General features: G+C 43.8%; 2 protein-coding genes across 2 annotated transcripts; one reads left to right on the forward strand and one right to left on the reverse strand.

Moving 5' to 3' along the window:
* Nucleotides 1-503: 503 nt before the first annotated feature.
* rrm2b (ribonucleotide reductase M2 b) lies at nucleotides 504-5793 on the forward strand. The gene is made up of 9 exons (XM_063185376.1): nucleotides 504-606; nucleotides 1159-1326; nucleotides 1760-1876; nucleotides 2192-2325; nucleotides 3257-3351; nucleotides 3669-3802; nucleotides 4342-4446; nucleotides 4802-4915; nucleotides 5484-5793. The coding sequence occupies exons 1-9, from the start codon at nucleotides 556-558 to the stop codon at nucleotides 5634-5636; spliced, it is 1071 nt and encodes a 356-aa protein (XP_063041446.1). The 5' UTR covers nucleotides 504-555; the 3' UTR covers nucleotides 5637-5793.
* Nucleotides 5794-6441: 648 nt separating this feature from the next.
* LOC134436245 (trichohyalin-like) lies at nucleotides 6442-11262 on the reverse strand. Its single transcript, XM_063185377.1, has 2 exons — nucleotides 9357-11262; nucleotides 6442-8861 (listed from the first exon to the last, which is right to left on the reverse strand). Exons 1-2 carry the CDS (start codon nucleotides 11199-11201, stop codon nucleotides 6873-6875), a joined length of 3834 nt encoding a protein of 1277 aa, XP_063041447.1. The 5' UTR covers nucleotides 11202-11262; the 3' UTR covers nucleotides 6442-6872.
* Nucleotides 11263-13672: the final 2410 nt, after the last annotated feature.

The raw sequence follows: 13672 nt of genomic DNA on the forward strand, positions 1-13672 counted from the left end.
TAAGAGGAGATAGAACAGGTACATAGAAATTAACGGTGAAGATTCGTAACGCAAATATGGCGTCTACCCGCACATCTCCCGCCTTTCTGGTAACAAGAGCCAATGTGCCTGCTGAGCTGCGTTGCCAGTGATCCAATCATCTGGCTGCATCGGCGCACGCGAAATTATGCACATGCTCAGTTTTGAAAAGCCGTTGCTCTCGTGCCGTTATGGAACTACTGCGCCTGCGCTCTGTCAAAAAAACCGTGAGAAAAGTGGCTCAAAAAGCTTTATTTTGACTCGTATGACACAACCAAGTAGTCTAGATTGATCAGTTTTTCACGGTCGTTTCAACCATATGGTTTTCACAACCGCTGGGTTCCCCTCCGTCCTATACTCAGTTTCCCCATTCATTTTTCCCATTGACTCTCAGATCTGGTCTACTTAATCGCGAAATAGCACCCCGGAGGCGTCACCAAGATGGCCGCCATATGTCCCCTCTCATTCTAGAATCTCTCTGGCTATCCACGGATGACATAAGCTTGATAAAAGACTCTGCTACTGTTGTGAAGCACCATGGAACAGAACAATGGTACGGCTTTCCGGACCGACATTCAACCGTGTCAGGTAATGTGTTTAATGTGTTAAGTTACTGAAAGCCTACCATGTTAACTGAAAAGCACGTCTTCTAATGGGGAGGCTGGGTTGACTTTCACCGTGTTGTTTAACCCAAAAGCCAGCAAGGCAACAAAGAAACCGTGGTGTAGTAATTATTATCCCGTAGTCGGTGATAAACGGGGTTTCAAACTGCGACTTCATATCCGAAGGATGGGAGCAATCGTTTTCTGAAATGAATAACCAATAGCTTTATAGCTGCTTTAGGGGGTTCGACATGATACAAGGGCTAGTGCGCTCTGTCGGCTAACTTCAATAAATTGCTACAGTGTATCCCTGTTTCCTGTTTGTCTGCTACAGTTGTTGCATGATCGGTTGATTCAGAATTGTGTTCTAAATTGGCTTTCTATTAGCGTTCACTGTTCTCTACCATACAAGGAACTTGGCCGTTGTTTTGGTCGTAGACAGAAACGTCATCAAAGAGCTGCAGCTCGCTTAATCCACCAGATCTAAACACCACTTCTCTCTTTGTAAAATGGAAATGAAATGTGTTCTTTTGCGCAGAATGGCCACACAGCCAACGGCATGGAGAAAATGCCTGATAACAAAGACAACGAAGACGAGCCACTGCTAAGAGAAAACCCAAGGCGGTTTGTCATCTTCCCCATCCAGTACCCAGACATCTGGAGGATGTACAAGCAAGCCCAAGCATCCTTCTGGACAGTGGAAGAAGTAAGTTTTCCAAGCAGGTGTGCACAGATAGGGATGAAGTGGTACTCAAGCACCTGCCCCTTTGCCCAACTGGACAAGAAAATGCCATTTTTGAAAGTTCTTTTTGGAATGTTTTTTTGTCGCAAATTCAATGTAGGCTACTGTGGTCCATGTTTCCATGAGAATTTAAAAATGCTTCATGATCAAAAGCACGAGACAAAATGCCACAATGTACTGTAATATAGCCTCAATATGGAAGCACCCCCCGCCCCCCAAAATGTAGGCCTATGTGCACTCCGCTGATTCCAAGAGTTGCGTTTTCTTCTATCTTGTCACAGTTTTACAATGCATTCTACTGCTTTCTGTTACCTTGGATTTCAAACGTGTGTAATGGCAATATAATTGAATCTAATCGAATATAATTTGTAATAAATAATTGCTCTTGTGTTTGCAGGTAGATTTATCCAAAGATCTCGTACACTGGGACAGCTTGAAGCCAGATGAACGACACTTCATATCTCATGTGTTGGCTTTCTTTGCTGCTAGTGATGGTATAGTGAACGAGAACCTTGTGAGTGCCGGACTTCCTTCTCAGATTTTGATTTTCATTGTCAAACCAGTTTGACCACTCTTTTCTCACATTCTTCTTCATTTCTGTCAGGTATTGATAGCCGTTGATCAGGATGCATTCATTGTTGTTGGTAATTAAGGTCTATGTGAAATGGCCCAATGTTGCACCATTACTGTATAGCAGAATTTAGGGACATTTTGTGGTTATAAGTCAAGTCAAGTGCACTTTGACTGCAATTAAAATTGAAATTGACTGCATGTGTCCCCTGAACCAAAGTGTGTTTGACACCCCTGCTCTAATCCGTCCGTGTGCCAGGTCCAGAGGTTCAGCCAGGAGGTCCAGGTTCCAGAGGCTCGCTCTTTCTACGGCTTCCAGATCCTCATCGAGAACGTCCACTCAGAGATGTACGGCATGCTCATCAACACGTACATCAGAGACCTCCAGGAGAGGTGAGAACAGGAGCGTCTTAAGGGGCTTGAGTCACCAGTCCCCACATATGAAGGGGACCCGCTGAGAGTTAGATGGGGGGAGAGTTAGCAGTACATGACTACATGTACTGCTGTCATTTGTACAGAGGGTCTGAAGCTGAGAAACATTTAGTGGAGGGTTGGGTGAATTCCATTGACCTTTTAAAAACACTTCCAATGGCTTCCAATGGTTTTATCCAATGGCTCAAATTTGTTCATGTCATTGAAAATCGATTATTGGTGGGAGGAGTGAACTGTGTTGACGTCTGAATTCGGCATCTCATACCGTACTCAGATCCTTACAGCTCTTGTTTTGATCACAGGTGTCAGGTGTGCGTCATGTTTCAGTTAGTGCTAAAAACCACAGAGGGAGACGTCTGCACAGTTTTCATTATCTTTCTTTTTTCTAAGTACTGCCTCATGAATGAATGAATGAATGAATGAATGAATTAACGCCTTTCATTGACACATGTGCATTTAAACATTACATTACATTACATTGCACTTAGCTGACGCTTTTATTCATTCAAAGCGACTTAGTTATTATTTTTCAGGGTATTGGTTACAGTCCCTGGAGCAATGTGGCTTTTAGGTGCCTTGCTCAAGGGCACTTCAGCCATGGATGGAGATGTAGGGAGAGGTTAGGGGGGTATGTAAACAAATGTAACAAATGTAAACAAATACATGCACATTTATTCACATGTGCAATTTAAACAAATACATACACAATGAGGCTTAAAACACTGCCATCTATGCAGACATTTAAAAGCAATTCACCAGCACAACACAGCGAGCTTTAAAAAAAAAAAAAAAACGTACATGGGTATATACAAAAACACAGATATTTACATCTCAGTATTTAAGAATATAATAAATTATGTTTGTGTCTCGATCTGTCCTGCCTCTATCGTAGGGACTACTTATTCAATGCCATCCAGACCATGCCCTGTGTGAAGAGGAAAGCAGACTGGGCTATACAGTGGATCTCAGACAGCAAGTCAACCTTTGGTATGTACTTTGGCCAATTTTACTTAAGTGTATTATTTACTTTTGGAGTTCCCGTATGTAGTTATTACATGCAACATTGTTCATATTCATTTTTGTATGTACTATGTATCCATTAGAAAGAATGGACAAACATAATAGACATTTTCCAGAATGTCAACATTTGAACGAAACCATTTAGTACAAATCAGTTACACTTTTCCCCCTTATGTCCAATGAAAAACGCTGCAAAAGCACCTACTAATGTTGGATTAATACAAACACTGCAATTTTCCCATCGTAGTTGTTCTTCACCTTAACCATGTGGTGTTTTTTGGCAGGGGAGAGACTGGTTGCGTTCGCTGCAGTGGAGGGTATTTTCTTCTCGGGGTCCTTTGCTGCCATCTACTGGCTGAAGAAGAGAGGCTTGATGCCCGGACTCACCTACTCCAACGAGCTCATCAGCAGGGATGAGGTGAGGATTGAGGAAGAGATGCACATTAGAGAGGACTTTAAATTAGCTGTGTTGGTGACGCATAGTAAGTTACCCACTTCATTGGGAAGCCTGTGAGCATCCTGCAAGACACTACTACTATGTTATGGTATTGTTATGGCCATGTCATGGTGTGTGTGTGCGTATGCGTGTGTGTGTGTGGGGGGGCAGCCAATGGCTCAGTGGTTAGAGCGCTGGTCTTCAGATCAGAGGGTTGCATGTTTGTATCCCACCCCTACCAGCACCTCCATCCATGGCTGAAGTGCCCGTGAGCAAGGCCCCTAACCCCACATTGCTTCAGGGTCTGTAGCCAATACCCTGTACCTAAAATACATGCAAGTCGCTTTGGATTTTTTTTTAAAGCGTCAGCTAAGTGTAATATAATGTGTGTTTGCGTGTTTTTGCAAAGTGGTCGTTATTGGTGACAAGGGGCCTGTCAGTCTTTGTGAAGAACATTTATATTTTAGTTATACTATTGATATTGTCTATTATTTATTTCTATTCAATTCTACATTTTTCAGGGTCTGCACTGTAATTTTGCCTGCCTGCTGTACAGTCACCTGGTGAAGAAGCCGGCGGGGGACAGAGTCAAAGACATCATCACCAAAGCCGTCAGCATCGAGCAGGTACAGTATGGGAAGGGAGGAGGCATGTGGCTCAAGTGGAGCAGACACCGCCATCTGGACACTTTGTTTTCCTCCAAAGTTTCCAGATGACGGTGGTTTAGAGTCTAAAACCTTTTGGTCGTGCATCTCAATTCGGTTCACGGACAGTTTCATCTCTCAAAATGTACAGTGAAGATAAAATGGAAACTTAATCACTAGCATCCCCTTCTATAATAAAAAAAAACTGAATCAGTCAAAGCCACAACAGACAAAAAGGAAAGAGAGCAGAACCAAATGGCACACATACATATGTACACCTGTGAAGTGCAGTGAAAATGACTGATGGAGGTGATGATGTGCTTCTTTAAATTGCCAGGAGTTCCTGACAGAGGCGTTGTCTGTGGACCTCATTGGCATGAACTGCAACCTGATGAAGCAGTACATTGAGTTTGTGGCTGACCGACTGCTCATAGACTTGGGAATGTGCAGAGTGAGTATGCTAGTTCTTGTTGTCGTTTTTTGTTGGTTGGTTGTTGTTTTTGTTGTTATTGATGTTTTGTCTTTGCAGTTTTCTCTTCCCCCTTATTGCAGTGAATAATTATTGCTTTGTAATTGCCATTGGTATTATTAATACTATTATCATTATTCACATTATTGTTATTACCATGTAAACACTGCATTTCTAATGAAAAGAGTTTTATTTTTCTTATTTTTAAGTTTCTCCTCTTCACTTATCACAGTAAATTACATAATCTTTTCTGATTGATAACTGGTATCTATCAGTATGTTCCTGTTGGGCAATAGCAAAATAGTGCATAATAGTCAGTGTACTTAATTGTCAAAAGTCTATGTAGGTATTGAAGATTGAAATTGCGCTTGACCAGACAATAATTACACACACACACACACACACTCGTCTCTTTACTATATTGGCTTGTCGCTCTCGCACCAGCCTCAACTCTGAGCGTTTGACTCATAGTTCTATACTGACTGCACACATTTGATGTTGTCTATTAGAAAATGTCCTCTGAACACATATATCTCTTTTGTCCTGTTAGGTATACAAGGCTGAGAACCCATTTGACTTTATGGAGTCAATCTCATTGGAAGGGAAGACCAACTTCTTTGAGAAGAGAGTTGCTGAATACCAGAGATTTGGAGTGATGTCAAGTATGAAGGACTGTACATTCACCCTAGATGCTGACTTTTAATCTAACAAAAAATATTTATTATAGTTTTTATTTTTTGGTGTTTTACGATGGAGTCTGTTACATATCACGGTCCTCAGAGACTTACATTACAGGTTAAGAAATGCTTGCTGTGTGTGTGTGTGTGTGTGTGTGCGCGTGCCTGCGTGCGTGCATGCGTGTGTGTGTGAAAAAGGCAATGGGATGTGTTTACTGTACTGAATTATGTTTTACAATAAACCGTACATTGGTTTCGTATGCCTTTGTTATTTTGTTCAGTTATTTTCACTTTAATTCATTATTCATTGCTGACCCATGGGCACCAGAGGAGGTGCAACAGGCAGCAATGCCCAGCTGGTATTAACAGCTACCTGTACAAGTCTAAAAATGTACTACATAATCCAAATAATTTATAGCACATCACACATGTTGCTGTTCATCTCTCCTTAAACACGTCATAGTCCAGCTCTATCTATCTATCTATCTATCTATCTATCTATCTATCTATCTATCTACACTGATATACACACTGTTACATGTCAGTGATCTATCACCATACAATTGAGTTTTTATTCTGTGTAGATAGCCAAGCAGGTGCATCATCTGCATGAGTGTGGGCAATGGTTGTTCTTTTGAAATACATATATAATTTAATAAATGATCTCATCTTGGTGTGCTCCAGCTATGAGTCAATGCATGCTATAGACTGTATGTAGAGCCAATCATCGAAGAGCCTCACACTGGTTAATAATGCACTAGATTGGACCATTGAGGAGTCACTATGACTACCAATAAGTTATACTACACAGCTCAAGGAAAACAAATGAGGTAACATTTTCTTTTTTTGAATACCAGGCACATTTTTATTGAATAAATTTTGTAAAATAATGTGAATTTTAATATATGTATTTGTATGTCTATATTTATTATATGGTTAGAAAATAAGTTGCGTATGGTTGGTTACAACCTCTTCTTGCTTCTCTCCATGTCTGTGTCACAACATTCATTCACAAATCTATCATATTTTCCTCTCTGTCGCTCCTACACTTTCTGCTCCATGCCGCTCTTCCTCAAACCTAAATCTTCCTTCTTTCTCTTGTCCATGTTGTCAAGTGTCTGCAGAATCATGTCTGTCTCTTCATCACCGAACGCGGACTCCTCCGAGTCTGAGTCACTCTCTGAGTCAAAGTCTATCTCCGGCCACAGTAAACCTTGTTGTTTTTCATCATTATTTTCTTTCATCGCTCTCTCCTGCTCTCTCTACATGGCTCTGTTTGCAGCTTTCCTTTCACCTTCCATGAACACTTTCTGCTCCTTCATGTCTTGGGCCATGTCAAGCATCCTTTGCTTGGAGTTTTTCTCACTTATTTTCCATTCATCCAGCTCTCTCTCTTCTCTTTCCTTCTCTTCCTTAAACTTCCTTTCTGCCTCCATGACCATTTGCTTTTCCTCCTCGTCAAAATAGTCCTCATCAGAATCCGTTTCACTGTCTGTGTCTTCGTTGAGGTCCTCAGTCCTCCTCCTCACAAATGCCATGGCTGCTTTTTGGAGCTCTTCTTTTCTGATCTCCTCCTCTTGCTGTTTGTCCTCAAGGTGTTTGATAATGGAATGTAGGTTCTCTTTCTCCATGCATGCACGTGCCTCCAGCTCTCTCTCTTCTGTCTGCATCTCCATCGCTGCTTTTTGCATCTGTTTTTTCTCTACAGCTTTTCTTATTTCTACCTCATTTTCCATGTTTTTGAAAAGAGCCTGATGTTTCTCTTTATCCACTGTCTTGCGCTCTCCCTCTCTGTGCACTACTGTCTTCTCCTCCCCCTTCTTCTCTCCTTCAACTATGCCAAGCATCCTTTTGGTTTCTTCAACAATTATTTCCCATTCCTCCAGCTCTCTCTCTTCTCTCTCCTTCTCTGCATTAAGCTTCTTTACCATTTGTTTTTCTTCCTCGTCAAAATAGTCCTCGTCCGAATCACTTTCTGTATCTTCATTGAGGTCCTCAGTCCTCCTCCTCACAAATGCCATGGCTGCTTTTTGGATCTCTTCTTTTCTGATCTCCTCCTCTTGCTGTTTGTCCTCAAGGTGTTTGATAATGGCATGCAGTTTCTCTTTCTCCATGCATCTTGCCATCTGCTCCTTATTCTCTGTCTCAAAGACCTCTTGCCTCATCTCCTTGGCAGGCTCCATGTTTTTGCAAAGATCCTGATGTTTCTCTTTATCCACAGTCTTGCTCTCTCCCTCTCCGTTCTTGCCAGGGTGCATCACTGTCTTCTCCTCCTCCTCCTTCTTCTCTCCTTCAATTATGCCAAGCATCACCTTCTTGGCTTTTTCATCACTTATTTTCCTTTCCTCCAGCTCTCCCCCTTCTCTCTCTTTCTCCGCCTTAAGCTTCCTTTCTGCCTCCATGACCATTTGCTTTTCTTCCTCGTCAAAATAGTCCTCGTCTGAATCCGAATCACTTTCTGTATCTTCATTGAGTTCCTCAGTCCTCCTCCTCACAAATGCCATTGCGGCTTTTTGGAGCTCTTCTTTTCTGATCTCCTCCTCTTGTTGTTTGTCCTCAAGGTGTTTGATTATGGCATGTAGCTTCTCTTTCTCCATACATCTTGCCATCTGCTCCTTATTCTCTTTCTCAAAGACCTCTTGCCTCATCTCCTTGGCAGGCTCAATGTTTTTGAAAAGAGCCTGATGTTTCTCTTTAATCTCTTTGTCCTTTCCTTCTTTTTCCTCTCTCTCCATTGTCTTGATGTTAGCAGTAGTGAACATAACTGTTTCCTTGCAGTGCTGTCTCTCCAGGTCTTTGAGAAGGAGTTGGGGGTTCTCTTTGATGTTGACTTCTGTGGCCACCTTCTCATTCTCTTCCTCAGTTATCTTCTTGAATCCCACATATTCTTTCTTACTCTTGCCCATCTCGTCAAGTGTCTCCAGAATCATGCCTGTCTCCTCATCACCGAACGAGGACTCCTCCGAGCCCGAGTCGCTCTCTGAGTCGAAGTCTTTCTCTGGCCACAGTAAACCTTGTAGGTTGTCAGCATTGTTGCCTGTCTTCCTCGATGTCTCCTGCACTCTGCACGCGGCTCTGTTTGCATCTTTCCTTTCACCTTCCAGCTCCATCAAGACCTTCTGCTCCTCCAGCTCCTCAGACATGTCAAGCGTCCTCATCTCGGATTTTTCCATGTTTATTCTCCTCTCCTCCAGCTCTCTCTCTTCTCTCTCTTTCTCTTCCTTGAGCTTCCTTTCTGCCTCTATGATCATCTGCTTTTCCTCCTCGTCGAAATAGTCCTCATCCGAGTCCGTTTCACTTTCTGAATCCTCGTTGAGGTCCTCAGTCCTCCTCCTCACAAATGCCATGGCTGCTTTTTGGAGCTCTTTTTTTCTGATCTCCTCCAGGTCTTTGGTGGCCTGTGTTTTTTCTTTCTCCATGCATACACGTGCCTGCAGCTCTCTCTCTTCTCTCTGCATCTCCATCACTACTTTTTGCATCTGTTTTTTCTCTTCAGCGTTTCTTATTTCTACCTCATTTTCCATGTTTTTGAAAAGAGCCTGATGTTTCTCTTTATCCACTGTCTTGCGCTCTCCCTCTCCGTTCTTGCCAGGGTGCATCACTGTCTTCTGCTCTTCCTCCTTCTTCTCTCCTTCAATTATGCCAAGCATCACCTTCTTGGCTTTTTCATCATTCATTTTCCATTCCTCCTGCTCTCTCTGTTCTCTCTCCTTCTCTGCCTTAAGCTTCCTTTCTGCCTCCATGACCATTTGTTTTTCCTCCTCGTCAAAATAGTCCTCATCCGAGTCCGTTTCACTTTCTGAATCCTCGTTGAGGTCCTCAGTCCTCCTCCTCACAAATGCCATGGCTGCCTTTTGGAGCTCTTCTTTTCTGATCTCCTCCTCTTGCTGTTTGTCCTCAAGGTGTTTGACAATGGACTGCAGTTTCTCTTTCTCCATGCGTCTTGCCATCTGCTCCTCATTGTCCTTTCTTTCATTCTCCTCTCTCTCCTTTGTCTTGATGTTAGCAGTAGTGAACATAACTGTTTCCTCGCAGTGCTGTCTCTCCTCCAGGTCTTTGAGAAGGAGCTGGGGGTTCTCTTTGATGTTATATTCAGTGGCCACCTTCTCATTCTCTTCCTCAGTTATCTTCTTGAATCCCACATCCTCTTTCTTACTCTTGCCCATCTCGTCAAGTGTCTCCAGAATCATGTCTATCTCCTCATCACCGAACGAGGACTCCTCCGAGCCCGAGTCGCTCTCTGAGTCGAAGTCTTTCTCTGGCCACAGTAACCTTTGTAGGTTGTCATTGCCTTCCTTCCTCAATGTCTCCTGCCCTCTGCACGCGGCTCTGTTTGCATCTTTCCTTTCACCTTCCAGCTCCATCAAGACCTTCTGCTCCTCCAGCTCCTCAGCCATGTCAAGCGTCCTCATCTCGGATTTTTCCATGTTTATTCTCCTCTCCTCCAGCTCTCTCTCTTCTCTCTCTTTCTCTTCCTTTCTCTTGTCCATGTTGTCAAGTGTCTCCAGAATCATGTCTGTGTCCTCATCACCGAACGAGGACTCATCCGAGTCCGAGTCGCTCTCCGAGTCGAAGTCTATCTCCGGCCACAGTAACCCTTGACGTTTTTCGTCATTATTGTCTTTCCTCGCTCTCTCCTGCTCTCCCCACATGACTCTGTTTGCAGCTTTCCTCATGAACACTTTCTGCTCCTCCATGTCTTGGGCCATGTCAAGCATCCTTTGCTTGGTGTTTTTCTCACTTATTTTCCATTCCTCCTGCTGTCTCTCTTCTCTCTCTTTCTCTTCCTTGAGCTTCCTTTCTGCCTCTATGATCATTTGTTTTTCCTCCTCATCAAAATAGTCCTCATCCGAGTCCGTTTCACTTTCTGAATCCTCGTTGAGGTCCTCAGTCCTCCTCCTCACAAATGCCATGGCTGCTTTTTGGAGCTCTTCTTTTCTGATCTCCTCCTCTTGCTGTTTGTCCTCAAGGTGTTTGATAATGGACTGTAGTTTCTCTTTCTCCATGCATCTTGCCATCTGCTCCTTATTGTCCTTACTTTCTTTCTCCTCTCCCTCCATTGGCTTGATGTTAGCAGTAGTGAACATAACTGTTTCCTCGCAGTGCTGTCTCTCCTCCAGGTCTTTGAGAAGGATCTGGGGGTTATCTTTGATGTTGAATTCAGTGGCCACCTTCTCATTCTCTTCCTCAGTTATCTTCTTGAATCCCACGTCTTCTTTCTTACTCTTGCCCATCTCGTCAAGTGTCTCCAGAATCATGTCTATCTCCTCATCACCGAACGAGGACTCCTCCGAGCCCGAGTCGCTCTCTGAGTCGAAGTCTATCTCTGGCCACAGTGACCCTTGTAGGTTGTCAGCATTATTGCCTTCCTTCCTCGATGTCTCCTGCACTCTGCACGCGGCTCCGTTTGCATCTTTCCTGTCACCTTCCATCGCCATCAACACTCTCTGCTGCTCCAGCTCTTCAGCCATGTCAAGCGACCTCATCTCGGATTTTTCCATGTCTCTCTTCATGTCATCATTTGTTTTTGCCATCACATGTCTTTCTTCCTCCATGTTTTTGCTGAGAGCCTGATGTATCTCTTTATCCATTGTCTTAATGTCTCCTTCTTCATGCTTGACATTGTGCACCACTGTCTCCTCCTCCTCCTCCTCCTCCTCCTCCTCCTCCTCCTCCTCCTCCTCCTCCTCCTCCTCCTCCTCCGTCTCTTCTTCAATTATGTCCAGTGTCCACATCTCGACGTTTTCGTGCCATTGGAGCTCTTCTTCGATGTCTTCCTCTTGCTTTCTGTACTCCAGGTCTTTGCTCATGCCCTGTGTTTTCTCTTTCTCCTCCAGCTTTCTCTCTTGTCTCTCCTTCTCCACCTTGTAAAGCTCCTCCCATGCCTCCAACATCACTCGCCTTTCTTCTTCGTCGAAAAAGTCCTCGTCCGAATCGGTTTCACTTTCTGTGTCCTCGATAAGTTGCTCAGTCCTCTCCTTCACAAACTCCGCCAAAATAGCTGCCTTTCGGAGCTGTTCTTTTTCAAGAGCTTTTCTTATTTCTTCCTCATTTTTTATATCTCTCTTCATGTCGTCATTTGTTTTTGGCATCATTTGTCTTTCTTCCTCTATGTCTTTGCAAAGATCCTGATGTTTCTCTTTATCCACTGTCTTGCTCTCTCCCTCTCTGTGCTTGGCGGAGTGCACCACGATGTTCTCCTTCTTCTCCTTCTCTTCTTCAATTATGTCATGTGTCCTCACTTCTGCTGTTTCCATGCTTATATTCCTCTCCTCATGCTTTTGGAGGTCTTCCTTTCCGATGTCTTCCTCTTGCTTTCTGCACTCCACGTCTTTGGTAATGGCCTGTGGGTTCTCTTTCTGTATGTATCCACTTGCCACCTGTTCCTTATTCTCTTCCTCAAGGACCTGTTGCCTCATCACTTTGGCTTGATGCTCGCTTTCTTCTTTCTCCTCCAGCTCTCTCTCTTCTCTCTCCTTCTCTACCCTGAGCTTCCTCTCTGCCTCTGTAGTCATGTGCTTTTCCTCATCAAACTCGTCCGAGTCTGTGTCACTGTCGTCTGTGTAACTCATATAGAGCTGTCCCTTTTGCCATGCTCTTCTCATGCCCTCCTCATTTTCCCTGTCTCTCTTCTTCATAAGCTCTGCCCTTCGCTTTTTCTCCTCCACTTCTTCTCTCAACATCTCCTTCCTTATGGCATGAATGAGCTCTGCGCGCTCCTCCCTCAACAGCTTGAGGAGAGTTTCCCTCTCCTTCCTCATCAGCTCCTTTAAAGGTACAATATGTCATTTTAGTCCTCTATTTTCAAACTGTATGCTCCCCATTCACAGATGTGATCTTTTCATGAATATACTGCTAGCAATACACTGCTGGCGTGATCAAAGTACAGCAACGTATTTATAGCCAAAGACATATGACAGACTGGTAATTCAAAATGGTGGACATGGAGAGGACCCACATGTTACTGTGTGAAAGTGTATATTTCCAAGTCATAAATACTGGAAATAAACTGCTATAAAATGACAGTGACAATGACATATTCTACCTTGTACATGGCTTGCTCTTTCAAGAGGAGCTTATTGAATCGTGCCCTTTCCTGCTGGAGGAGTGTCCTCATACAATGTTGGCAGACCCTATTAATGTAAAAGGACAGTTAGTGTACTGTAGTGACTACTGAAATTATGTTATGGAGTAGAAAATACATCACTATCTGGCTTAATGACTTATTCTCTTCACTAATTCCCCATGTTCAGTTACACACACTTTCTGTTTTATTTTCTACTCCACGTTATTGACCTTTTTAGATACACACCCACAGCTAATATTTTCTTTCCTGATTTTGAGCATGCCCAAAATTGCAACTACTGAATTGAACTACCTGTAGATGTGATATCGTGGTTTTGCCCTTCTCCTCGTCTCCTGGGCTGGGGAGGTTGTTTCTCCTGCCTCTTTCCCACCCTCTGCATAAGCAGATGGGTCTGTAGGAGCTCCTCCTCCCCTGCTCTCCTCCTGCTGGTTGAGGTGGGTACAGAAGAGGAATGATCAACAATGAATGATGCAGTGGTGCATGACAAACCAAGTTGGTTACAACTTCCATTTATAATCCAAATTCCTTTTGGATTGCTTCCACGAAACAGTTCCTTGAAACAGTTTGACTGACTGGCACAAGAGTCCTGAATGAAAATGATCACTTACAACACTTACAACACTTACCGTATGTTCTCCTGCTCTTCCCTCGTCCTTTAAAGTGGTGCAGGCAGGTTCTCCTGCACTAGGGCTGGCAGGTGTAACTCCTTCCCTCTCCTCCCTTGTGGTGGAGCAGGCAGCAGGTTCTCCTGCCTCCCTCCTCCGCAGGGCGTTGAGGAAGTTCTGCAGCTCCACTGTCTTCCTGTTGCTCTCCTCATGTCTCTTCTTCAGCTGCTGATGCTGCTGCTCCAACTGCTTCCAGGAACCCAGCTGCCAGCGCAGAGGGTCTCTACTCACGCACGCACACACACACACACACACACACACACGTATGTAATTGAGGCCAACTGGAAGTGTGCCGTGGAACGTTAGTAAA

The sequence above is a fragment of the Engraulis encrasicolus genome, chromosome 20 (genome assembly GCF_034702125.1).
Source record: "Engraulis encrasicolus isolate BLACKSEA-1 chromosome 20, IST_EnEncr_1.0, whole genome shotgun sequence".
NCBI classification, from domain to species: Eukaryota; Metazoa; Chordata; class Actinopteri; order Clupeiformes; family Engraulidae; genus Engraulis; species Engraulis encrasicolus.

Coding starts and splice junctions, on each gene's coding strand:
- rrm2b (XM_063185376.1), top strand. CDS start 556: ATGGAACAGAACAATGGTACGGCTTTCCGGACCGACATTCAACCGTGT. Junction 607..1,158: donor CCGACATTCAACCGTGTCAG/GTAATGTGTTTA, acceptor TCTTTTGCGCAG/AATGGCCACACAGCCAACGG. Junction 4,916..5,483: donor TAGACTTGGGAATGTGCAGA/GTGAGTATGCTA, acceptor TTGTCCTGTTAG/GTATACAAGGCTGAGAACCC.
- LOC134436245 (XM_063185377.1), bottom strand. CDS start 11,201: ATGGATAAAGAGATACATCAGGCTCTCAGCAAAAACATGGAGGAAGAA. Junction 8,862..9,356: donor ACGAGGAGGAAAAACAAATG/GTCATGGAGGCA, acceptor GAGGAAAAGCAG/ATGATCATAGAGGCAGAAAG.